Genomic DNA, 25,550 nt, shown 5'->3' with positions numbered 1-25,550 from the left:
CTTCAGCTATAAATTGACGCTAATAGCTCCCACGCCACAGGGCTGCTGTAAGGATGGCTTGACATCATGCATGTGAAGTGCTCAGTTCTGCCAGGCACACAGTTGGTGGTCAGTAACTGGTCTCAGTTATTATTATTACAATTACTGCTTTGTTAGAGTTATGTATAGTTGGAAGATCTGGAGCTTGAACTCAAGGCTTCTGTCTCGACACAAATAGCCACAGCAAGCAATTTAGCACCTTGTGGTGACTTGCTTAGCAAAACTTCTCTCACTTGACAAGCAGCTAAGGATAGCTTCTTGCGGAGCGAGGGGGGAGAGAAGAAGGCAAGAGAAGCCCCCAGGCCAGATAGTTCCCTTTGTCAGGACCCAGCTAGAGTGTGGAGACCAGGAGAAGGAAGGAGAAGAGGCAGCATGGAGGATGGACTGCACTATGTATGAATTAGCCCTGCAAGGTGGATGTTCTTATCTGCATTTGACAGGTGAGCAGATCGAAATTCAGAGGTTACCGGCCTGCCCAAGATCACCCAACCAATATGTGACGAGACAGGATTTGAACCCAGGACTGTCTTATTTCGAAATCTCTTTCTACCATATCCTGCTGTCTCCTGATGAGATCGCCACCTGGCACAACTGCAGGGGGCACCATTCACATTACCATCGATGTGAATGGCAGCTGGGAGTTGTGCCACGTAGTGGCCACGTCTCCCGAGATCAGAGGGGCGGTTCGCTTAATGGGCGACTGCAAGGGAGAAATGATGCAGGCCTGACCTGGTGGGATTGGAAAGGAAGGGACAGATTCAGGAGACATTTAGGAGACAGACTGGAAAGGATTGACCAGTTAAAGGAAGCAGGGGTTGAGGCTGCCTTTGAAGTGTCTAGCTTAAGTGGCCCAGGCGATAGTCATGCCCTAGGTGGGTTAGAAATAGGGAAAAGAAATAAGGGAGAAGGGGCTGCTGGGCGGAGAGAATACAGTGCCTTTCCCCCACTTCCCCATTTCACCTGGACCCAGACCTAGGCAGCAAAGGGTTAGGAGATGGACTTGACCCCAGGACATGGTCTGGACCTGTGCTTTGGTTTCCTGCTTTTCTCCTTAAAGTCAAGCACGGGAGCCGAGTCTGGATCAAAGTCGCCTGACCTTGCACCCTCCCCCCTCCCCTCCCCCCTCACAGCCTGCCCTTGCTCCTGGCCTGGTGGATGAGCAGGCTGTAGGGCCGTGGAGTGGTCCCTGCAATGGACCGGTGAGTGGACGCCGGTGGGCAAACCAGGACATTGGAAATGTCACAGCTGCTGGAGAAAGTGAGGGTCACTCAGCTGAGACGCAGCACCCACGTGGCTCTCAAGCCTTTATGCGTGCCGCCTTCCTTCCAGGCCTGTTCTGAACACCCTTCATTCCAGGTGACACTCCCCTGTGTTCACTTGTGGCCACGACATGACCTTTAATTGCAGTTACTCAGTCCCTTGAAGATCACTGTATACAGAAGGACACACACACACACAAACATGCTCACGTATGCTCACATATACACAAATGTGTGCACATTTAAAACTTTTTAAATGAGGAAGCCCAGTGACAAGAAAACAAGCTGTCAGGGATTTGCTTTTCAAAACATAATAACGTAACTTCCGGAAGGCAGTCAAGGGGTGGTACCAGTTCCGCGCATGTTCTTATACCTTCTATAGGGGTAAGGCCATGGGCGGAGTCAGGCATAGGGAGGACCCCAGGGCATTGAAACGTCTTCCATCAACAGCCTTGACCAATATTTACCAAACAACTTCTAGGCATCGGGCACTATGCTGGGTGCAGTGTGGGGTTCGAAAATGGGGCAGACACATCCCTGCTCTCAGGAAAACACAGGCCTTGGGCGCAAGACAACACGGGCATGAAATGTGTTGGTGCCACAAGCACCGTCACAAAGGCAAGCGCTCTTGGGGTAACTGAAGACTCGATTTCGGTCTCTGTGCCACCACTCGGCCTTACCAGGCGGCCATTGGCTCTGTTCCTCACCCTGGTTCCCCTGGTCTCTCGGTGATGATGGAATCCACTGCCATTGGGAGTGGGGACCTTGAGATTTTCCTTCCCGGGACATTTATAAGAAGAGAATCAAGGTCCCCGTGAGAACCTGATCCACCCCAGGGCTCCTAACACTTTGTCATTTCGGTTAAGGTCACAGGCAGCCGGGCAGCGTGGCTGGGGGAGCACAGGGCACCTGAGTGAGGCTTGGCCAGAGCTCATGGTGGACGACAGGAGCCAGAGGGCCTTTACTCCCCTCCCATCCTGAAACCGGTTAATTTGATGTAATATCCCGCTCAGCTTAGTGCCTCCGCCACTTAGTTTGGGAGTCATGATACATGTTTCCCTGGATATGCTTAGAGTAACATTTTCCACCGGACATTCTGTAGAAGGCTCCTGCGAGACATTCATGGATTTGGGGCGGAAAAGTGTTCCATGGTCAATATGTTTGGAAAGTTCTGGGTTAAGCAAAATTAAGCTGCTTTACTGTAGGACTTCTTTAACCCTTTAATGTGCTAGTGTGCATTGTGAATCTTGAAAAGGTGTCTAGAACATGCAGTGTTTGCTCACCTCATTTGAACATGGGACCTCGTTTTCATGAAACGCCTGTTAACGCCTCCTGGAAAAGCTAGTGTCCTGAGGAACACACTCTGAGAAATACTAGAGCTTAGAAGATTTTCTTTGTGTACAGACTGGCGGTGGTCAGCTGTTTCCCATATTTGCTTAGATACCAGTCTTCAATAGCAGCAGGAGAGTGTAAGTTTAGACATAAGGAAGCATTTCCTAACTGTGGGGATGCTTAAAGAATAGAGCCTGGAGTGTTCTGGGAAATTACAGTAAGAGAACACGCCACCCCTTTCTTGTCCTTTTACAAGCTCTCCCATGGGTCATTATAAATGCAATGGATTATCAAGGAAGCGCCTGGATCTTTTTATCTTAAGGGGGCCTTTGAAAATAGGATATAATTGGGGGATGAGAAGGTAGGAATTAAAAGGCAGGAAGACAGGCTGGCTGACTTCTGGAGGGGCTGTCGCTAAGTGTCTGTAATTCATTCATTCATTCTTACTCTGCCGGTGACGTGCATTTCAAGGAAACACCTTCCGAACTCAGGTTTCCAAGACAAGTGGAACTAAAGAAGCAGGGAGCCAGAAGCTGCCCGCGATCTCACGGTAGCCTTTCGGTAACTGTCGCGTGTTGAACGCTTCTTCTGGGCCAGATGTGATACGCCTTGTGCGTGCATCTTACTTGTTCCTTGAACAATCTCTGAGGTTGCTGTCATTGCGCCCACTTTACTAAATGAGGATCTGAAGCCCAGATCCTGAAGGCCATACTTCCTGAAGTTCATCCATTTCAGTATAGTGTGGGACCTGGAGTGGAACACCAAAGCCCTTACCGCGTATCCCCTCTACTGCCACTGTGCGTCTGTAGACATCACAGTGTCGGGGATTCTTGAAATGGGCCTCCTTCCACCAGGCTGTGCGTGTGAGGATAGGGCGGGGCGTGATGAGCTGCCCACATTGACAAGGAAGCTGGGGAGGCCCCTCGGTTGCCTGACAGCAGCCTGACTCTGCACCCTGCCACCTCCCCCTTGCCAGGTGCATCTCTTCTCATTAGCCATCTGTCCCCTCGTGTCTGCTGATAGCCCATGGCGCATGGGTAGCTGCCCCATTAGGGAGACAGGAGATAATATCAGCTTATGAATCAATACGTTCTCTGGCACGTCCGTGTTCCCCTGGCGGGAGTGTGGCAGGATCCAAAATACACTTAATCCTCATCCCACTCTACGCTGTCAGGGGTTGGTGGCTCCAAAGGAATCTTTGTAACTTCAGTCTGCAAGCTGCAGCTAATAAGGGTGGATTCTGGGCAGAGCTCAGGCCTGCGGCCCAAGGGCTGTGGCTGTGGACGTGAGGGAGGATGCCGGGGACGTGCCAGGGGCCTAGAGCAGCTGAGTCTTGAGACAAGGAGGCCTCCGGAAGGAAAGTCATGTTTCTGCTCAGCCGCAAAGTAAGCCCAAGGCCCCTGCCATCGGTCCTGTCAGGCTAGTGGCTGATGGCTTAGTCCTGGGGTCTAACGACCACGTGCCCACCGGGCGCAGAGCCGTGTGCGAGGCACATGGAATGAACGTGTGATGAATGTGAATTCAACGCACAAGGATGGCCTGACCCGCGTTTGAAGGCATTATTCCGGGAGCGGGAATTGGCGAGCGGAATTGCCTGGTTTCCCTGCATAGGGCCCAGGTGGGTCTCGGGAGTCCAGGGCTCTGAGCTCAGCCCTGCCTGGGGAGGGGGATTCTTCTCCCTGTGACGCTATCTGGTGGCCTCAGTGAGACTCACGCCTGCAGGTTTTAGCTGAGTGAGCACGTGGCCCCGGCCAGGTGATCGGGTGAGGGCCACGCCTCCTGGGAGAATTCCTTTGAGCTTCTAAATGTCACTGCCCCACATGGGGTTTCTCTGACTGCCTCATCTCAAGTAGCAGCCCCACCCTCACCCCCCACAGATATCTGACAGTATATGTATTTATTTGTCTATTGACAATCTGTCTTTTCCCCGAAGCTGCAAGTTCCTGGACATCAGGAAATGTGTTTCTTGTTCACAACTTCTGTGTCTAGAACATCCTCTGTGCCCGTGTCTGGCACATAATAAGCACTTAAGTGTGTGTTAAATGAGTAAACAATAGTAATAACAAATGAAGGCGCAGCCCTACCTGCAGACCTTCTTAGCAAACTTGACCTTGTCACTCCTCTGCTGACAGTGCCCTCAGGTCCCATCACTACAGGATGAAGTGCGAGCTCCCCAGCCTGGCAGCGGGGCCGCTGTCCTCCGGCCCCTGCTGACGTCTCCAGCCTCATCTCTCACTGTCTCCCCACCCACATGCTTCCTGGTGCTGACCCAGTGACTCCCAGACATTGGTGTGCGTATAACCTTGGGCCCTGCTGTAAATGCAGACTCCTGGGCCTCGGCTCCCGAGATGCAGATTCAGCTGGTGTTCGGTGGGGTGCAGGGATCATCACTTTTTTTACAGATACCTGGGGGAGTCTGATGGCAGGTGTTCTGCGGACACACTTTGAGGAGCGATGCTTCCGTCAAAGTACACGGCAGGCGCCCACGCACTGTCTCACCTCCATGCCTTTGTATCCATGGTGACTTCTGTCTGGAATAGCCTTTGTCCATCCACATTTTCTACCCAGAAAACGCCTAGGCATCCTTCAAGACTCAGCCCATGGGTCACACCTTCTGCAGACCCAGTCCTGCCTCCACAATCTCATTTGTGTTTTTCTTTCTCTCTCCGCCCAGAGCATCGTACACATGCCTCTCTTAGACATCTTTCTGTTTATTTCTCTCTTCTCCCTCCTGGCACCTCAACACTGTGAGCTACACGAAGAAGAACTCTCCGTTATCTCTGGACTCTGACACCTAGCAGAGCGCCTGGCAATGGTGTCCATGTGGCTAGAACGCACTGCCCAGCTGTGCTCCTGCAGAGCCCACCCCACTCTTCCCTTCCTAACCCTGCTCTGCTCTGACTGCTGCGTCTTTCAGGAGTTTTCGCTCCAGAGGATGGACAGCCTCGTGGATGATCGCGTCAACATCCTGGGATTTTCCATTTTCAACCAGTCCCATGCTTTCTTCCAAGAGTTTGCCCAGAGCCTCAACCAGTCCTGGCAGGAGAACTGTGACCATGTGCCCTTCACGGGGCCCGCAGTAAGTGCCCACCAAGCCCCTCTCTGGTGCCCCTTTGCCGCCACGCATGCCCCCTCTGTGTGCCAGACCCCCCTGGACTCCAGCCTTCTCCAAGCCCAGCTCCAAAAGAGGCTGTAGAAATGCTGGGAAGTGGTCACAAGGGACACGTTTGGGGAGGTGGGGAGCCGTGAGCAGCAAGTGTAGAGGAGGCAGCAGGGAGAGAGGCCCCGACTGGTCACTTAGTGATGTCTGTGGCCAGACTCCTGATGATGCTGTTGCTAAGACCCGCCTGAGTTCAGGGTCCAAGACTCTTACCATTGGAAAGGGCTTTAGCTGATCTGTTCCCTCATTTCTCAGACAGACTGAAGCCCAGGCTGGGAATGGGGGTGAGGGACGAGGATGCGGGGCTCTTGTTCAAGGGGAAACACGGAGCCTCTTGCGGGTGAAACTAGATTCTGATACTCCTGGTCCAGTGCCTTTCATCTCCCTGGACCACTGCCCCTGGTAGAGCTTGTCCAGAGAGACTTCCTTCATGCCTTCACCCGTGTGTTTCCCCCCTGCGCTTCCTTCCCCTCCATTTGTGATGGAGACAGAGGTTTCCCTGGCTGTTCTCCACTGGGTCTGATGTCCTTGCTCTGTGGGGCAGCTCAGGAAGGTCTGCTCGTGTCCATTTGCTAAATGACAGGTTCTCAGGAGATGAGAGGGCGTGGCTTTCTAGATCTGTCCTAGCCAGGTTACACTGAAGCCTCCCAAAGCCCCATAAGGCAGCTCATGTGATGCTCACATAACTCTCCGGAGGGTCGGAGCTCATGCTAAGCTCGGGGAGCTTTCATCAGGGAAGCGCATGGGAGAAGGAGGCGTGAGAACTTGAGTCGCAAGGCTTTTAAGGTTCCAGAGCACATCCCAACAGGGTGTTTTAGAGCTGAAAGAGGGAAGATTCCATAGGAAGGATTCGGCAGGGGCGAAACATCTGAAAGACGGGAGTCCTCACCCCCAGGGGCTTAAGGGACAGTGAGTATTTCCTCAAGCACAGGGTAGGGGTAGGACCAGGCTCACCCCTCCTGGCAGGAGTGCAGCCCTGTGCTCCTGGTCTCGTCCATGGGTCTTGCAGTCATGACTCCGGTATTGTAATGAGGTGCTGACACACTTCAAAGGCTCACAGCACAGTATCAGGAGAGAAAACAAAACCTGCCACCTCCTCTCCAACCCGAACCGTTCCACATTTGGCTTTGGCCAAGTGAAATTAAGGGTCCCGGTGCCACACTGCTGATGTCCCTCTGAGGGTTTCAGCCCTTCCATTCGTGCTCACATTGACCACGAACAGGCAGATGGGAAGCCCTTGGTACCTGCCGCATAAGAACCCAACCCCAAGGCCAGGCAGTGCCACTCACAGGGCTGTAAGGCCAGCTCTGGCTGTGCTCACATGTGCTGAAAAGAGCACTAGCCTTCGAGGCACAGGACCTGGATTCAAACACTGGCTTTGCTATTTTCTTGCTGTGTGATCTTAGGTAGCTATGTAACCCTTCTGGGCCTCAGATTCTTTTTTCTTTAATTGTGGGCAATTATGCTTGACCATGTTAGAGGATTGTTGTGAAGGTAAAATGGGATATGCTTCCATCCTCAATTCACAGTTATTCATTGAATGAGTTTATTTAACATCCCACCTGCCAGACACTGGGAGAAGCATTAGTAAATACATCAGGTAGCTTTTGCAACAGAAATGCTGTGTAACAACCTACCCTCAAATCTCACCAGCTTACAGCGATGAACGTTTATGCAGCTCGTGCATCTGAGGGTCAGCTGGCGATCAGCTAGTCTACACTGGCTCAGCAGGCAGCTCTGCTGATCCGGCTGAGCTCACTCAATGCCTGGGGGTCGGCTGATCTAGGCTGGGATGGCTCTGCTCCACGTACCTCTCATCCTTCTCCCGACCCAGCAGGCCAGCCTGGTATGTGCTCACGGGGGTGGCAGGAGAGCAGCAAAGCAAGTGGAAATGCACAAGACCTCATAGTCCTAGGCTCCCAGGACAGGCACACTGTGACTTCCACCTCATTTCGTTGACCAAAGAATGCCACGTTCACAAACTCAGAGTCAGGGAGTGAAGAAACGGACAGAATGCTGAACCACTGATGCTTGAAATTATCGCACCCTGACGTCTTCCTCCTCATGGCACCCTAGTAACAGACAAGAGCGGTTGTGCATCCCTTTTGACAAATGAAGAAACTGAGGAGAAATGAGGAGAGCCAGGGCCCGCCGAGGGCCTCCAGAGGATGGTGCTACAGGGAAGCCTGGACTAGAGCTTACAGAGCCTTCCAGCCATGGTCTCTGTGGTCTCTGAAGGGAAGGTGATGCAGCAACTCCTCACCTGGAAGCAACAAATCTTTCTCGAGGCTTCTCGTTTCAGCACCTACCTTTGGCAAAGCGGTGCCTCTTCCCGTAAATTCCCAGCACAAACAGCCCAGCTCTTTCGTCTGCTGGGGAGCCGGGAGGTGAGAAAGAATCAGTTCCAGGAAAGCGCAGCCCGGTTTGTCGCCCCATCCAGCTTTCTAAAGAGGCTGCAACCGCTCCTGTCTCGAGGGACTGCTCTCCTCCCCCTCCCTTTCCTCCAAGGTCCTCTCCCCTCTCCCCTCCTCTCTCCATCGGTTCCATTCTCTTTTCCTTCTCATCTCCTCCCCTCACTCTTCCCTTTCCACTTTCCTCTGTCACCATAACCTCCTTCCTTCCTTTCTCTTTCTGTTCCTCTTTCTCTCCCACATGCCACGTTTTCTTTGCATTTTCTTCTGTCTCATTTCTTTTCCTCCCAACTGGAGTGTGTCTCCCTGTCTTCCTCATCTTCCCAGTCGGCCCATGATATTCCAGTTGCAGCTCGCTGGAACGGGGGCCCACTTCCAAGGGCACAGAGGGGGAGTGGCTGAACCGAAGGGTGACCACCAAAGGAAAAAGCTCAGCGCTGCGCCCACGAGGCTGTGTCCGCCAGGTGGCTGCCAGTGAGCCACAGACATGCTTCTTGCGAGAGGTGATGACAATGACAGAAGACAGCGTCGTGAAGGGAGACACCTCCCCTCTAATTTCACGTGCCAATCCCATTCATCACGCGGCAAAGAACAAAAATTGTGGAAAATCATTAAAATTACAGATGGCTAGATTAAGTAATTAGAATTTAGGCTAAAACAGCTGTTTGTAATTAAGTGTTTATTTCATTGAATAAAACCCAGATTGTAAGAACTACTCCATGAGATTTTAACGGTTCCTGTCCTGGTATTATGTTGGGGGTCAGAGTTTAAGCGACAGAAGTTCTGAGACACACGGACATCCAAGAGGACTCTGGGAATCCAGTGATCTGGGGGGTATCGGGGAAGATGAGGGTTACAGGTGTGAGTTTAGAAGACATTCTTATTTTTACTTGGATGGGTGGGGGAGAAACTCAGCCGCTATTCCCTGAGTCAGGTTGATTCATCTTAATTTATACAGAGTCTTTCATTCCCCTGAACAATTTACAAACAGCTCAAAAGAAGATAACAATGAGGAAACAAATGAAAATATAAAAACAAGAGAATTGAGGGTGTTTGCCAAGCAACATTTTGGAGCCAAGAAAGGAGAGGATTTTAAATGAGGGTTGAATCATTTGGGGGATTTAATATTCAGAAGAGACAGGACAGGAGAAGCAGAGACAAGACCCAGAGGCACACACATGCGGATGGGAAACAGAAACCACAGAAAGACAGTGAGGGCTCGTGAAAGGGAAGCGGATGGACGACGGGAAGGGGCAGGGATGGTGGGCACTACAGGCCCAGCCCTGGAGACATGGATGGAGCGCCATTTGGGTACCAGAACTCTTCCCCAAATGCTTTCCAGAGCTAAATTAGTAAATAATAGAAGAGGAAGAAAGCAATTCGGAGAGCAAAAAGGTGCTTTGGGATGGAGACCCTCAGTGAGATGGAAAAGTTGATGAGGCAGAGATTAGATTATAGGCTCTCACACCATCGGAGGTGACATTGGCAACGGTGGATGGGGGGGGGGGGAATAAGCTGGAGGAGTGTGGATGGGAGATAAGGTTTCAGAGACGCAGCTGGAGGATCCCAGGGAGAGACCTGGGCTGAGTGCCAGGAGCCGGCTGGTGGTCTACGGAGGACCCTTAGGAGGCTGAGCAGAGAAAAAAAGAAGATGTTCGGGACTTAGGAGGTTTCAGGAGCTCAAATCAGCCCAAGTTGAACTGCAGAAAGGACCCATGAAGCCCAGAGCACGCTGGGGACACGTCAGCTGTGTCACCTCTCTGAAGGCAGGATACAGTTGGAGGGGAGACAGGGACCTTGATGATGTTCCTTCCATCCGCTTCCTCCTTCCCACCCCCAGCATCCTTTGCTGGAGCTGTAATTACTAGAAGCACTCGAAGAATCTTGAAGGCCCCAGAGTTCAAGATGCCAAAGAACACTGCAAACAGACACACGCCGATTTCCCAGCATCTGGATCATTTGCTAATAAGGGAGCATCAGCGAAGAAATCCACGTCCCAGACGGAGTGGGCATAGCGGCAGCCGTGTGGCAGGAGGAGCTTGGGGCCTGGTGGGAGGATGTGAGGAATGGCACGGTGAGCTGTGTCTGCAAGTCTCCGGGGACCAGCACGCAGCCTCGAGAGAAGAAGAAGGGGGTTAGAGAGGCGATAAGGCCAGGCCTTCCTGGGGGCCTGCCCGGAGACAAAGGGGGTCCCCAAGGCCTCGGTACCAGTTAGGATGCTCTGAGATTCAAGTAACAGAAATCCGGAATGAAACGGTCTCTTACCAAAAAGGAAGTGTGTTATCATGTGTCACAGTAGGTCCAGAGGTAGGGCAGATCCTGGAGCGATGTCGTTGGAAACCCAGGTTCCTTGCATCTCTGCTCTGCGCCCTTGGTGTCAACTTCATCCTCAGGATGGAGCCAGGATGGCTGCGGCAGGTCCAGGTGTCATGTCCAGACCCGGTAATGTCCAGAGGAGCAGGAAGGACAGCCTCTCCTAGAGACAGGAAATTCGTCTGAGAAGCCCCTCTCTGGAGCCCCGCACTCCAGGCCTCAGTTCGTGTTTCATCGGTCAGAACTGGACCACCTGCCCAGTCCCGAATCCCATATTGGCAGGGGAGATGGGATGACTCTTGGAGCGCTCAGGCTCACCTGGGAGCTGGGGCTGGGACCCCAGAAGCACATGGCTGATTGGGGGAGGGGACGACACCTGCAGGAAATGGGGGTTCTGTTAGGAAGAAGGGGAGAGTGGGTGCTGGGGGGGCAGCTGGTGGTAACCTTCCACTGCCCCCTCTGTCCTGCCCTTATAGTCCTGTTCTAGTAGAGGCCCCAAGTGGCTCTTAACTGAAGGGCTAACTTGAGGACAAATAACCAGTCAGACCACGAGGCAAACTGGGTGATAACTAAACCCAGGGTAGCAGAGAAGCCTGCCTGGCACCCTTCCCCGTGCCCAGCTCTGGCCCAAGAGTCTCAGGCTCGCATCTGCTGTTGAGAAGGTAACTGCATCCAGGAAGATTGCCCCATGCTGTCCTGGGAGGCGAGGCACGGATAATTCTGATAGAGCAATGACATCCCCTGGCTTCTCCAGAGGAGCCTTGCCAGGAAGGGAGGGGGAAAGAGTGCTGCAGAGAGGGGTGGAAACCATCCTGGACAAAGGGGTGCTGGGCTTCCAGTCTAGTCCTGTCCTGGCTGAAGACCTGTCTTCATTTGTAAAATGACAGGGTTGGACTAGTTGATTTCTAAGATCCCTTCCAGCTCTGACACGAGTGATTTTGAGAATCTCAGGATGGAGAGATTAACTGGGAGGCAAGGGAGACAGAAATTAGTTTAAGGCATCATTTAAATAGCCAAACGGAAGGATGGAGAAGCAGTGTCAATAGGGGTAGCTCCCTCTCCCTCAGGTAGATGTGTGTCCGAGCTGGAAAGGGAGAGTCTGTAACCTTCATAATTTCCATATGTCCTTTGGCAAGGAAATGTGAGAGGTCCATTCGTAAAGGAGCCACTTGTGCTCAGGGGGAAATGAATTGTGTGCAAAGGACAAGACAGCTGTAGGCTTGCTGAGAAGCATACAGCGCCACGCAGGTGAGCCTCGAATCAAGTGAAGGAGGAGCTCAGCTGCCAGGGGAAGGGCAGCGGGATGGAGAAGAGGATGCGGAAGGTGCTGGATGAACTTGGAGGAACGCGGCTGGCTTTCACGGCTCAGCGGGACCACAGAGGATTCCACTGACCCTGATCGTGCGATTTAGGTGCCCTTACCTGCTTGGTCTCCGGGTCACAGGTGGCCACAGGTGGCCACAGGTGGCTTCAGGACTGGGCCAGAAAGGAGGGGTGATTGATAGAGCTGGGAGGGCAGAAGACCCAGCGAAGGCAGAGGGGACGCAATGGCTCACGCCCGGTGGGATGTCTCAGCGGAGAACAGGAGGTGCTGAGGTCTGCGGTACCCGCTGGATCATAGGGGCTGAATAGATGCGTGAAGAAAGGACAGAGGCGGGTGGAAGGAAGGAAAGAAGGAGCAAGAGAGGGAAAGAGGGTGAGAGGGAGGAAGGAAGAACACACTGGCCAGGCAATTTTGCGTGCAAGTGAACTGGAATTGGGGCAGAGAATTTATTTTGCTCTTTTTCCCTCTAATTGCCTTCTAGAAAGATTATCCCAAGTCAGCCTACCCAGTTCCCATGACAGACCTTTTTGCCCAACATGGAGCAAAACTGTGGGGAAATACATCCCTCTTCCCAGCCCATTTTCTGCCCCGTCGCTCCCTGTTCTTGCTACTCCCCAGGGTCCTAGCTCAGCCAGGACGGGCTTCCTGAGCCCCTGCTGATGCCCGTGGGCACCTGGGGTGCATCACCCCGCCCTCGGGTATGGTGACCCCTGAGACTGGCAGTTTAGAGAGCACTTTCACTGACCCGTGAGGCAGGGATGCTACCTGTTGTGTGCAGGAAACTTGCTGCCCCCGAGGTTCCGTCACTCAGCACGTAAGAGAGGCCTGGGCGCTAGACTCGGGGTTCTGTGTTCTGAGTTTTGAGCCCTTTCTCCTGCACCTCCCTGACTCAGGCTGCTTACACTGTGTCTGGAGAGCTTGAAAAACATCCAAGAGGTCACAAGCGGGTCCCTCTGCCTCCAGCCTTGGAGGGACCGGTGTCCCAGGGCCCGGCCAGCTAGGAGGGAGGTTGTAAGATGCCACATGGAGAGCGTTCTTGACGGGTTAGGCTCTGAAGGGACGGTGCTGATTGCCCGCGGTGGGATGTCAGAGTTCAGTGAGGAATTTGCTTTGCACTGGGACCGAGGGTTGAATTCCAGAGCCCAGCATCACACCTCCCACGACGAGGCCTCTGCATGCCTTCCTGGGCCTCCCCTCAGGGCCCTGTACAGTGTAGGCCCCGTAGTCATTCACACTGGGTAGGTTCTCTTGTCATTAACACAGCAGAGTGAGGCCCCCTCCTCAGATGTCACATTCCCCAAGGACAGGCATCTTCTGTTCTTCTGCTCCTACCACCTCCTCCCAAACACCCCAACCTTCCCCTCCCCAAAGCTTGCAAACATCCGGTTAACCGGGTGTATGTTCAGGCTGAGCCTTGTGGGCAGATATCACTCAACATTTAATTCAGTTCAAGAAATACATCTTGGGGGCTTCCTGTACGCAGGGTCCTGGCTCTAGACGAGATGCAGGAGATAAGATTGAGGTCCTGTGTGTTCCTGCCCTAAGCGCTGGCCGTTTCACAGGGAGGTGAAAATATGGACAAACAGCTGCACTCGCCCTTCCCCTGCCTTTAAGGCCCTCACAGCACTCTCCCCACCTCACTTCTGGTTTATTGCTTTCTGCCCTCCTCCCCCCATGTGTGCTCCACCCTCCCCCACACTTTGTCTTTGGCCCCGCAGTTCCACCTCTGGAATACCTTTCTCCTCTTCCCAGCTTCTCCCCACCCCCAGATCCAATGTCTTTCCTACCAAATCCTTCAGTGCTCAGTTCCAATGCTGAATCCTCCAAGAAACATTTTCTTGATCACCCAACCAGTTAAGGTATCTTCTCTTTGGACCCCCCAACAGACCTTTTGGCCCGTGTCACTCAGTTTCGTGTTACCTGTATTTGTGTCCTATCTCCCCATCTCCCCTCCCCAGTTCCACTCTAATCTATCACAGGAATAGGGTCTTGCTTACTGCTGGGCTTTGAACTCACCATATGCCTCATATATGCTCATCATATCGAATAGTACAAAGTAGACCGTAATAGTAGGTACATTTAGGAAGAAACAATATCAAGGGGGTCTTCCAGGAGGAAGTGACCTTCAACTGAGCCTTGCAGAATGGGCAAATCTGAGGGTAGGGTTCCTTCCACCTCCTGAGATAAGCACCCTGCCCCTTCCTTGGGGCTTCTCAGATCAGTGGAAGATGGTACTTCCCTGTAGAAAAGAGAGAATAGGATACCCTTGAAATCATTTGGGGCCCAAGGAGGTGGCTTGATGGTCCAATTTCAGAGAAGCCTTGGCCACCATTGTCGCCTTGGGCCAGCACTGGACTCTTAGGGGAAGTGGACCCCAGAGGCAGGAGGTGGGCCCAGGGCATCAGGGACACGCCTTTACGTCTTTGTTTTGCTTTTCTTTCTTCCTCCTCTTCTCCTTTCTTCCTCCTTTCCCTTTCCTTCCTCTACACCTGTCACGTCGTCTCTCTGCCCCCTCCCAGCTGTCCTCCGCCCTGCTGTTTGACGCCGTGTACGCTGTGGTGATGGCGGTGCAGGAGCTGAACCGCAGCCAGGAGATCGGCGTGAAGCCCCTGTCCTGTGGCTCAGCCCAGATCTGGCAGCACGGCACCAGTCTCATGAACTACCTGCGCATGGTGAGGGGTGTTGGGGGCCCTGTGGGCCATGCCCAGCCTGCAGGGGGTGGGAGGGACCACTGTGCAAGGCCCCTCACCTCCAGACCTCCCCAGTACATCACAGCCCCAGGTAAAACAGCCATCTGTGGTGACCCCATTGAGGGGCTCATTGGTCACTGTTGTTCCCTAATCCCTAAAAGCCACCGAGAACCCATGGCAAGTTTGTTTACAGGCCAATGGGCTTTGAGCCTTAGACTGTTAGGGGTCTCTGGATTCCAGGCTTGGAAATCGACCCCTTGGCTCAGAGGTGGTCCCTGCAAAGCTCTGCACAAGTGGAGACAGATGGATGATGCTGTCATAGACTGTGGCCCCTCAGGGAGTTGCAGGCTCAACACTTCTGGCCTGATGCTGGGTTCCCCCAGGGTTCTCCCAGCCAAGCCACCTCTGGTGGGATGGACATGATTCTAGCCCACGAAGAAGCCATCTCCTGTCAGAGGAGCCTGGGGGAGAGCGGCTAGGATTTTGCAGTTAGAGTCAGGTTATCCCGCAGCTTGGAGGTGGGTGAGTAGCTGCCCAAGGAAGATAAATGCTATTCACAGCCAAGGGCCTGGAGGAGGAGCTCAGGGGGATCTGAGCTCAAGACAGCATCTCAGCATCAAGTCGGTTTATGAAGCAGCTGTGAGGTCATTGGGTGCGGGGCATCCTTTCCTCCTCTAGCCCCGGCCAAGTCTGAATTGGTTCCAGAGACATCACTTGCATAGGCTGAAGATCCTGTGGCTGAGAGGTGGGCAGGAGAATGGATCCTGACGGCTTCCCTTCTCCTGGGCGTCCTTAACCAGCATGGTGGAATGCTTGCGTGGGGCCACATGGAAGGTGGGGCCTATTTGGTGCTGTAACTCACTCTCTCTTGGACAGGTAGAATTGGAAGGTCTCACCGGCCACATTGAATTCAACAGCAAAGGCCAGAGGTCCAACTATGCCTTGAAAATCTTACAGTTCACAAGGAATGGTTTCCGGCAGGTAAGCCTAGCCATGCCGCTGTGGTGGCAGATCCCTCCTCCTTGTTCCTTTCTCTGTCCCCAGCCCACTTCTCCTTGGCACTCAGGATGGCCTCCTGCTCTCAGATGTCCCCAGGAGCAGCGGGCTGTGTCCAGTGCAAGGCTCCTGGCAAGTCCTGGCTTCCCCCTTCCTGCACCAGGATCAGCCAGTGTGGGTCAGGGGCCGCAGCCCCAGCAAAATGCCAAGAGAGAGGCAGCCGTGCTTTATGTGGGGAGAGGCGAGACAAGGGAGCATCGTATAAGGAGGGAATTCCCAGGTCTTTCCACTCTTTGGATTATTCTACTCTCTGAATCTCGCCCTAATCCTGGAACCAGGGTTAGATTCCAGGTTGCTTGCCCGTCACGTACAGATCAGATCCCATCGGGCTGAGGAATCCCTTCGGCGTTCAGTTCTCTTCTGTCAGCTCTTTTCTGACCGGCCCACCCACGCCCTTCTGCCATGCCAACCACACCTCCCCCCTCCTGGCTGCTCCCTGTCTCCTCCGCCAGCTCAGGATGCTTTGTCCCCTGGAGCTCCTTTCAACACCCTCTTCCTTTCTCATTCTCCTCCATTAACCTTCTCACTCTCCTTTCCTCTGATTCTCTTACATCAGAGGAAACAGGGATTCTGGCAGTCACTCCAAGTGCCTCTCTGAAGGTCTTCCAACCTCCCCATCACTCTAATAATCAACTCTTTATTCTTAGTGTATCCTTTCTCCAACCTTAAAGAGCCTTAGAAGTAGGAAAGGATGCACTAATTAGCGCAGGAAGCAGACATACTGAAGAGCCTGCTGCCTCTCAGAGTGGCTGACCAAGGAAACGTACCACTGAAGGGGTCACAGAATCACCTTTTCAGGGATTATGAAGGATCATCATCATCTTCTTTACCACCACCACCACCATCACCATCATCTTCACCACCACCACCACCACCACCACCATCACCATCATCTTCACCACCCCCACTCCCACCACTACCACCACCATCACCATCATCTTCACCACCACCACCACCATCACCATCACCATCATCTTCACCACCCCCACTCCCACCACTCCCACCACCATCATCATCATCTTCACCACCACCATCACCATCACCACCACCGCTACCACCACCAACAACACCACCATCATCTTCACCACCACCATCATCATTATCATAGGGGCTTTCATTTATTAAGCTCTTACCATGGGCCATTTACCACAAGAAGCGTGTCATTTGTATTTTCTCATTTAATCCTACAAAGTAGTTACTTTTTATTAATCCCCATTTTACAAGTGAGGAAATTGAGGCTCCAGGAGACTGACTTGGCCTTGAACAATGTAGTAATGGCAGTTGGTTTTGAACTCAAGTACCTCTGATTCTAAAGCCCAAGTTCTTAACCATTATGACAAATTGTGCATCAGACTAACCTTGGTAATTTGTTAAAAATGCAGATTTTTTAGACTCCACCCCACAAGAATCTGATTGGGTAGACCTAGCAGAGGGCCCAGGAACGGCTGCAACATCAGGCACCCAAGGGGATCCGGGTGATACCCTGGGCTGCGCTGGGAGGGCCGTCACATCTGCATCCTTCCCCTCGGTCCTCGTGCCTGAAAGGCTCCAATTCAGCCCTTCTCACGGGGGCCAGTGGAGTTCCTTATAGTAGGACAGTGATTATGCTGGGCCACGAGGCCAGGTCACCCTTCTTGGAAGATGAGAAAGTAAAAGACAGGAGTCCCAGACCGAGAGAGGAGCTATGTTAACGACTCCTCGTAGCTCAGGGCCGGAGCTACGTGATCTTTAAGCAATGACATCAGCAACGTTTTTTTCATAACTTCCCAAATGGGGTGGGAGATAGGTAGGCGGCCAGAATCTATGGGATGGAGGATCACAAAATGGTCATTTCATTATGTAACAAATCATGTACTGACCCCTTCCTATGAGCCAGGCACTGTGCTGGGCATTCAGGAAACAAAACCGAAAAGGCACAGTCCCCGCACCGAGGCAGCCCACACTCTGGCGAGAGAGACGGAAGGAAAAAATAAGTGCACTTTGGGTTATTAAACTCAAATCATGCCCTCGGGCTCATAATTCTCGGAACAAAGGAAGCCGCCTGCCTGTAGGAAAATTGTCAGGCAGACTTCCTGAGTCCCAGTGGGGGATGTGAAGTAAAGAACATTTATTCATTTTTTCAATATATATATTCTGAGTGCCTGTAATGTGCCAGGCTGTCTTCTAGACAGAGGTGAAAAATGGGCTTAGTGTCTGCTTCCGTGGAGCCTGTATTCTAATAGGGGACAGACAGCAGGCAAACAAATACTATATCATACATCAGTAGAGGTAAGTGCTACAGGAAAAGTGAAACAGGGTCAGGAAAAGGAAGGGATGAGAGAAGAATGGGGAGAAGCAGTAGTTAGGGGAACAATGCCAAGCCCAGACCACCTCCCTAGAAAGCCCAAGCTCAGGCTTTAAAAAGCGCCCCTTGGCCTTCAGCCCTGCTTTGAGATGCTCCCTGGAAAGAGCCCACTTCCATCAGGCAACACCTGCGGCAACAGAGTTGGCTGGCCGCTCCGATCCCACCCTCTACTTGAAGAACAGCTCGTTAAGCTCGGAGTACCTCTTCACCTTACCTGGGCTTCTCCACCAGCCGCCACTCAGGCTGGTTTTCCCAGCTGCCGGGCTGCAAGACCGCCTGAGTCATTAGGAAGTAGCATCGCCAGCCACCAGCACCCATCCCTCAGCCCCACCCCAGTCCAGCAAGGAGCTCTGCTCCGAGGCATCCTACACAACAGCTGCTGTCCCTTCTTCTGCAGCACCTATAGAGGGTAGGGCTTCTCAGACCCAGGTGTGCCCAAGAACGACCAGTGGTGCTTGTCTTAAAATGTACTTTCCTGAGCCCTACAGCTGTAAATTGAGTTAGTAAAATGGGGTGCATTCCAGGAATCTGCGTCTTCTTAACTAGCACTCAGATAGATGATTATCACGCCGGTGGTCCACAGGCTGCCCTTTGACAAAGACGCACTGCAGCCTCTATGCATAGAATTTTTTCTTGACCTTCCTGCATCCCACCCCCATCTTTCTGAGCTAATGTTGAATGGAATCTGCTACAGAAGTGACCATGAAAGAGGATGATATTTTTGACCTTCAGCTACCCTCAGGGGCACACCTCCTTGATTGGACTTATAAAGTGAATCACAGTCATCCTCCTTACTACCCATGTTTCTTCAACAAATCTGGTGACCATACCGCTGCTTTCCTGTCTGGCTCACGTGCCGTGAGTAGCAGTGAGAACCCTGCCAGATGTATCGTGGGCACAGATATAGCTTTGCAGCTCTGGTCCCCAGGTCCCATCCCAATCACCGACCCAATCTTTTGTCTCTTGACAGCTGTCCTTCCCCTGCTTATCACAGGATGAAGAAATGGTTTGGGGACTGATAATTAATTGGGCTTCTGTTCCAGGGTAGGAGGAATGTCAGTATCACTCTCTAATAGTCTCCCAATTCCGTCCAAGGTGATGCTGGCAGGGGAGGGGAGAGTGACAAGGAGCATCTCTCGAGGACCTGTTGTGTAGCAGAAGCTACATGGGTACTTTGCACAGGTCCCTTCTGATCTGGAGGACAGCCCTTCAAAGTAGATAAACTCCCATTTCACAAGTGAGGAAACGGAAGCTCAAGGATCGTAGATAACTTGGCCCAAACCCACAAGTAGCAAGGACTCTGGGCAGAGCTGGAATTCACACTCAGGCTTGTCCAACTCCCAAGCCCATGCTCATGGGTCCCCCCCTCCTGGCTTTTCTCTTTCCTGGAATCCCTAAGCCCCCAAATCAAAACACTTTACCTTGCTGCTACCTGCTGCAAACCAGGACAGAGCTCCTGCTGGGCTGGGCTTTCTTTAGTCATGGTATCTTCTCATTTGGATTTGGTTTTTTTCTTTCTCTTCCTATCTGGGCGAGTGACTATTAAGAGCTGGCTCTGACTATTTAGAAAGCATGCAGGGACCCAGTGGGTTGTAATGGTAAAATGTCTGAACCAAATACCATATTCCCTGCCAGTGGTTGATTAAGGGATTATTACCATTTTAAAAATAGTTTTTTAGAATTTAGGGTTTTGGTTTTTTTTTACCATTCAAAAAAATTACTGTTTTGATCCTGTTTGGAGAGGTTTTCCATCTTGGAACTCTGTGGACCTTCCACTGGATCCTGTTTGGGGGAAAATGTCCCCTATAGTGTCCTGTAAGTGACACTTCCAAACCTGGACCAGGTTCACTAGCTCCAGCCCCCAGTTTTTGCCCCCAGTGTGAGTTATCTCATCTCCATCCCATATTCTCCTTCCCCATCCCACAAAAGATGTCCTGGGTGGTATTGGAATAGTATAATCTCCCTTCCTAATTTGCGAGAAATCATATTTGAAAGAGGCGAGGGAAAAGAAGCACAGCCTTAGTGGGCCCTTAATCTCCTTCATTTTAACTTGGTTTAAAGATCAGAGGTTCCAAGCAGGCCCCCAGCGACTTTGTTAGGGCTGTAATAAGATGAGCACACCTTTCATCTGAGGATCAGAAATGGCTTAACAGGCTCTAATTAAGCCTTCGGGAGAGGGAGGGGTGAGGCCGGGTAGTGTCTGTTGAGGGGGTTATCTCTAGCTAAAGATGAAAATTGAAACTTTTCCATTGGCGCACTGTATATCGCAACAGGGTACCTCAGCTTTCTTCCTCTGTGCAATGAGGATGGTAACCCCTCAACATTTGGTCTGGCTAAGCTCAAGGATTATTGAAAACTAGATTTGCATAGCACTCTCTTCTGCTTGCATGTGGTTAGACAGAAAGCTGGCTCTGCTGACATAATAAGAATGGCTATCATTTATCGGGTGTCTCCTACAAGATGCACTGTGCTGGGTGTACTTAAAATTTCTCATCTTTTTATCAACCCTGCATAAAAGCTATTCTCTCCATCTTACAAATAAAGAAACTGAGAAAGGCATGTTCCTCATCCATTCAGCTAGTTAGTTCCAGGCTTGAGCACTGAGTCTGGGTCTAGCTGTTTTCAAAGTCCCTGGTCTTTCCACTCTGCAGAATTGCCCAGAACATGCTGGAGGAAACTCTGAGGCCTCTGGTCTAGTCTTCCAACCCAGTGCAAGAATGTTCTCCACAGCATCCCTGAGGGAAACAGCCACACAGCCTCTCCTTGCACATGTCCTGGGCTGGGAGATTCACCGCCCCCCCCCCCCCAGGAACACATTCCAGAATCTTCCAGGCACTGAGTCAAAACCTGCCTCCTAGTCCTGCCCCATTAAGCAACCCAGGATAATCAGCTTTCTCTCTTTTTACCAGCTCTTCAAATATTTAAAAATAGCTTGACTTGCCTTCATTTATTCATCCTCTTCTGAAACTTAGCATAAAAACTTTTTGAGCACCTACTTCGTGTCAAGGGCTAGAAATGCGAGATAAATAAGTCATGGTTCCTTCCAGAGCTCCTAGTCTTTTGGGAAAGGCAAAAACTGCAGTCAGTAATCACTGTCTAGTGCTTGAGTTGTTCTGCCCCTCTGATTTTTTTCCTCCCCCAAACAGTGGCCCATAGCTGTTCCCAACGCGACACAGGTGACAAATCTTTCACCACGAATGCTTTTTGGTTTGTCTGGGGCTCTATTAAAACATAAGGCCCAACGTGGGTACCAGCTTCCAGATGGGGCAAACTGGCACAGAGCTGAGAGCGCTGTGGGACTTTCACCTTCCTCACTCAAAACACTCAGTTTCTATTCACCACATTAAGTCACTTACTGGAATTAGTCTTCAAATTTTTGATTCATTCTGAACTCTGGGGCTTGGAGTCAATTAATTACTCCTCTTGCCCCTCCCCCAATCCCCACTTCCAAAATACACAGGGTTATTGTCACGTGAACTTTTCATAGAAACCAGCCCTGAGCCACCTTTTCCTGGACCATGGATCTATTTAACTCTGTTCCCATGGAGACTGGCAGAGCTGGCCAGGAGTGGGCGAATAAAAAACATTGTGAACCGACAGCCGTATTTTGTTTGCCAAAGCTGATACAAACTCAGCTTTCCAAGGGCCTGATTTCCTGGAATGACTCGAGTGTGGCTCTCACCAGACGCAGGAGGGTGGACAAGTGGCTTTTGTGAGTCACCCTTGCAAACCAAGAATTCAGGGATGCAGTGTCTTCCAGAAGGTTTCGGGAATCCAGCTTCCCGAAGTTCCGGCAGGTCCCACCCGTTGCTGGGAGGACAGGATGCCTCTCTTTGATCTTCTGTGCTGCCCTCTTCCCTGACAGAAGCCCACACATAGGCATGTCTGCCCCCTTTCCGGGGAGGTCTGGGTGGGATGCTCCGGCGTTTGTGGCCATGGAACGTGCTTCAGCTGCACCTCTGAGTAATATAAAGACAGCTACACTTCTCGTCATGGCCCTCTCAGCCAGAAGACCAGGAAGTGTGGCAGACCTGCTGGGGTCTCTCCCCGCTCCAGACCGCTTCTCCTACTTGAAAAGCAAAGAACAATAGAAAATCCTAAAAACACACTGTCAGGTGACGGTCTGTGTTGCCGTTGCCCGTACACAGCATTGGGGGAACAGTGAGGACGGAGACACCCTCTCCATGGACACATCACCCACCCCCGGCATCTGTGCCCGGTCCCCCACCCCTGTTAGTGTGAGCCTCTGGGACAGCTCAGATCCCACCTGCACTAATGAGAAGTCATTATGGCTCAGACGAGTTGCCAGTGGGCGAGCTGCTAGGAGGGCGCCCGTGATTGCTACTGTGGAATACATTTTCAATCCGAGGAGGGAGTTTACCATAAATATGCAGATCCTTTGAAGCTGCCTTTGTGGGTCCTGGCTCAGAGCACAGGAGTGGGCTTTGATTGCTGGAAATCAGGAATCAAACGTGCCAGCTCCCCGGCTGGGGGACGGACCTGACGAGAGAGGGCCGGCTCGGGGTATTGCTTGGTGGGCCATTCCCAGAGACTTGGCCTTTGATGAGGAAATTCTGAGGCAGCCTTCTCCAGAGGGAGGGGAGAAAGAGATCGGTGGTCTGGGGGCTGCTTTGAAGGTTACTGAGAAGTCACTTATTCCTTTTAACTAAGGCACCGGGAGAACGGGGGTTGGCGTGAGGTTTAAAATAGTTGACAATATCTCACAGAATATCCTACATTCTTAGGGTTGGAGGAGACCTGAGAGGTTATCAAGTCCAGTTCTCTCCACCAGAGAACGCAGATGGGAACGTCATTCCTGGGCTGAAAACCTCACCGTGGCCCCCATTGGCTTTCAGGGTAAATGGCAGCTCCAGAGCAAGGCTGTCACGTGCTGGTCCCTGCCTACCTTCGAGCTTCGTCCTGTGCCATCCCCCCTCCGCCGCCCCATGCCTGCGCCCTCAGCCCCCATTTCTCACCCGGCCACTCCTGCCCAAGTCTCCAGAGCTCAGGGAGCCTGCTCCCTGGGCCTGCCTCTACTGTAGCTGTCGCTCCAGGCTTGGGGACTCCGTGAGTACAGACCGCCCAGCTGGGGGTGGGGCTCAGCTTGGGCTGGGAGAAAAGATGCACCAGTGAACGAGGGACGGGGGTGCTAGGACCTGGGGAGTGTGCGGAGAGCGTGGGGCCCGAGGATTTTGTCACGAGCATGTTCCAAAGCCACTGCTCCCCATTTATCCAAGAGAGATTCCACACGACAAGCCTCCCCATTGGCAACTGGAATTTGAAAATTGGAGTGGAAGGCCCCTCCGATCACTGATGCGTTTCTCCCTTCCATTTGCTTTCCGTTCTCTAACAGCAATAGTCCTCTCGTCAATTAAAAGTCTATCAAGTGCCTCATCCCGTGAGGGCATCTGGTTCTCCTGGCCACCCCCCAGGATGACTGACAGCCAAGGGGCCGAAGAGCTGGCTTCCGAAGGGTGTTGCCTGACGGCCTTCTCGCCTCCTGCCTCCCTGGCCCACAGATTTCTGGTTCTTTCTCCCAAAGCACAGGGACTTCCTGCTTATCAGCTCTGATGGAAAAGTCACTGACTATAGAAGCTTATTCACACATCAGCCGGCAGACAAATTAGAGTTACTTAAAATTTCACCCGGGGCGGGGGGCTGCTTTGGGACAGAGGAGCAGGGTTTTAAAGGACTACGTTTGCAATCTATTTCTTGTAATATGCCCGATCACGCAGCCCGCCTGAGCTCAGCCTGGGGAAGTTTGCCAGCTCTGAGCGACTGCTTCCCGCGTCTCTTCAGCTGGCTCATGCCTGGGAGAGCTGCTAATTTAGTCTCAGGAAGCAGCCCGCATCAGTTCGCTCTGATGAGACACGGGGCAGGCTCCAGGCCAGAGGTGTGGGGAGCGCAGACAGGCGGGCGGGGGGAAGGGGAAATCCGGGGAGGTGAGAGGGAGCTGTATGCAGGGCGGGCACCATGGGGACATGGAAGGGCTCAGGCCAGCGCCAGCTCTCATAGCTCCCCACGTTCCGTCCCTTGATCGCATCCTCAGTAAAACGGGAACGACGGTCATCATAGGATCTGCTTTGTGCGTGTCATCAAATTTTTGAGAGAACAAAATGAAATATTTTTTATAGATGTGCTTTGAGGATTCCACTCGACTGTGCAAATTTTAGTTCTGCTGTCTCTCGGGGGGATGTCTGTCAATATATTTCTCTTTCTCTGCATGCAGTATTCCCGGGATCTCGCTTCTCGCCTGGTTTGGGGAAGACAGAAAGACAGAGCAGGGCTGAGCCATATGCTCACGTCACTCCTGCTGCAACTCCAGAGCCCTGCAAGAAGGCTGCAAGGGCCAGCCCGTGCCAACCAGGCTGGTAGAAATAAATTCTGCCAGCTGGCCCCTCCCTGCTTCAGGAAGGGTTCCCCATGGCCCTCCTCCACCCCTCCCTCTCCTTCCTCCGTCCCTAACCTCTGTCCTCCACTCCCTAACGTGGTGGTATCACCAGTTCCACTTTGCAGTGGCTTTGGGTGGGTGTGCAGACGAAAACCAGAAGTCAAGGCTCTACTCCTGGGAGAATCCCCAGCACATCTAGGGCCTGCCTGACATGGCACTGCCCAGACAAGAGCTGCTGACACCCACCCACCACCACCCCCCCGCAGCTAAAAGCTCCCCATCTTCCCAGAGCACGGTGAGGCCCAGCCACACAGCATCTCCCACCTGCAGCCTGCATCCATCTAGGGGCAGCAATGGGCCATCCTCAGTCCACCCTGAAAGCTCAGCGATGCGTCTTCCCCCAGCCTCCAGCATCCTCCTGACTCCTGGAGGACGGCAGACGGGGGTGATCAGCTTCATCCTTCAGCCCAGATGCTTCGTTAGGACCATTAGTTCAATTGGCATCTGCCGTTCAGAGCTCAAAGTTGTGTATTATTAATACAATTGCTTCTCCAAGATACATCTGTACCCGGCGAGCTTAACAAATGAAGCCGGGCACTCTCCATGCCCTGACTGTGTCGTGTTCGTGGGCAGTAATTTTCCTGTAAGATGAAAAATCTCGAGCATGCCTGAGCTCTCTGATAAATTCTCTCCTCGGCAGATAATTTGAAACGTCTTCCGTCTTCTGGGAGGTGAGAGAGGGCTGTGCAGCTGAGTCTTCATATTTACAGACTCTGCCGTGCACTCACCCCGTGCTAGTTTGATTATCTTCCAAAATGTTTAGAAGAGAGTCTGTGAGATTTTTGACCATATGAGAACAAAAGAGGGAGTTGAGGTGTAGGCAAAAGAAATCATCAAAATCAGTACATCTGTCCAAAAAGAAAGGTGATGTGGGCATCCTCGCTGCCCTGCTCGGGGAAATTTAACTTCTGAAACCCTCAGCTAGTTGGAGAGTCTGTTAGATTCCTAAGAGCCTCACTGGGGATTGGCATACTTAGCCAGAGTCCAGTGGGGTGAGCCGGGCTCCATTCCTGCCCTACGCAGTATTTATCTGTCACCAGAGCCACTGTTGGTTTGTTCTCTTTGGCAGGAGGAGTGGTGAGGGCGAGACTAGATTCCACTTCACATCCCAGAGGCTGGGGATTCGGGATAGAAGTCTGGGCACATCTTGGCAAGAGTCGGAAATTCAGGT

The 25,550-nt window shown here is 52.3% G+C and overlaps 1 protein-coding gene across 9 annotated transcripts in view; it reads left to right on the top strand.

Annotated features, from left to right (window-relative positions):
- Positions 1-25,550, top strand: part of GRIK4 (glutamate ionotropic receptor kainate type subunit 4) — a 354,683-nt gene that overhangs the window by 235,327 nt on the left and 93,806 nt on the right. For all 9 annotated transcript variants that reach the window (XR_012333292.1, XR_004527810.2, XR_012333293.1 and 6 more), the window contains 3 exons: positions 5,548-5,709; positions 14,358-14,510; positions 15,405-15,509. Coding sequence is in view for 6 of the 9 variants with exons in the window: in XM_073808072.1 (XP_073664173.1) it covers positions 5,548-5,709; positions 14,358-14,510; positions 15,405-15,509 (420 nt within the window). In the remaining 3 variants the exon portion in view is untranslated. The remainder of the gene's footprint in view (positions 1-5,547; positions 5,710-14,357; positions 14,511-15,404; positions 15,510-25,550) is intronic.

The sequence above is a fragment of the Tursiops truncatus genome, chromosome 8, assembly GCF_011762595.2.
Source record: "Tursiops truncatus isolate mTurTru1 chromosome 8, mTurTru1.mat.Y, whole genome shotgun sequence".
NCBI classification, from domain to species: domain Eukaryota; kingdom Metazoa; phylum Chordata; class Mammalia; order Artiodactyla; family Delphinidae; genus Tursiops; species Tursiops truncatus.
Note: the sequence above shows the minus strand (reverse complement) of the source record. Positions and strands in the feature narration are given on the sequence as shown.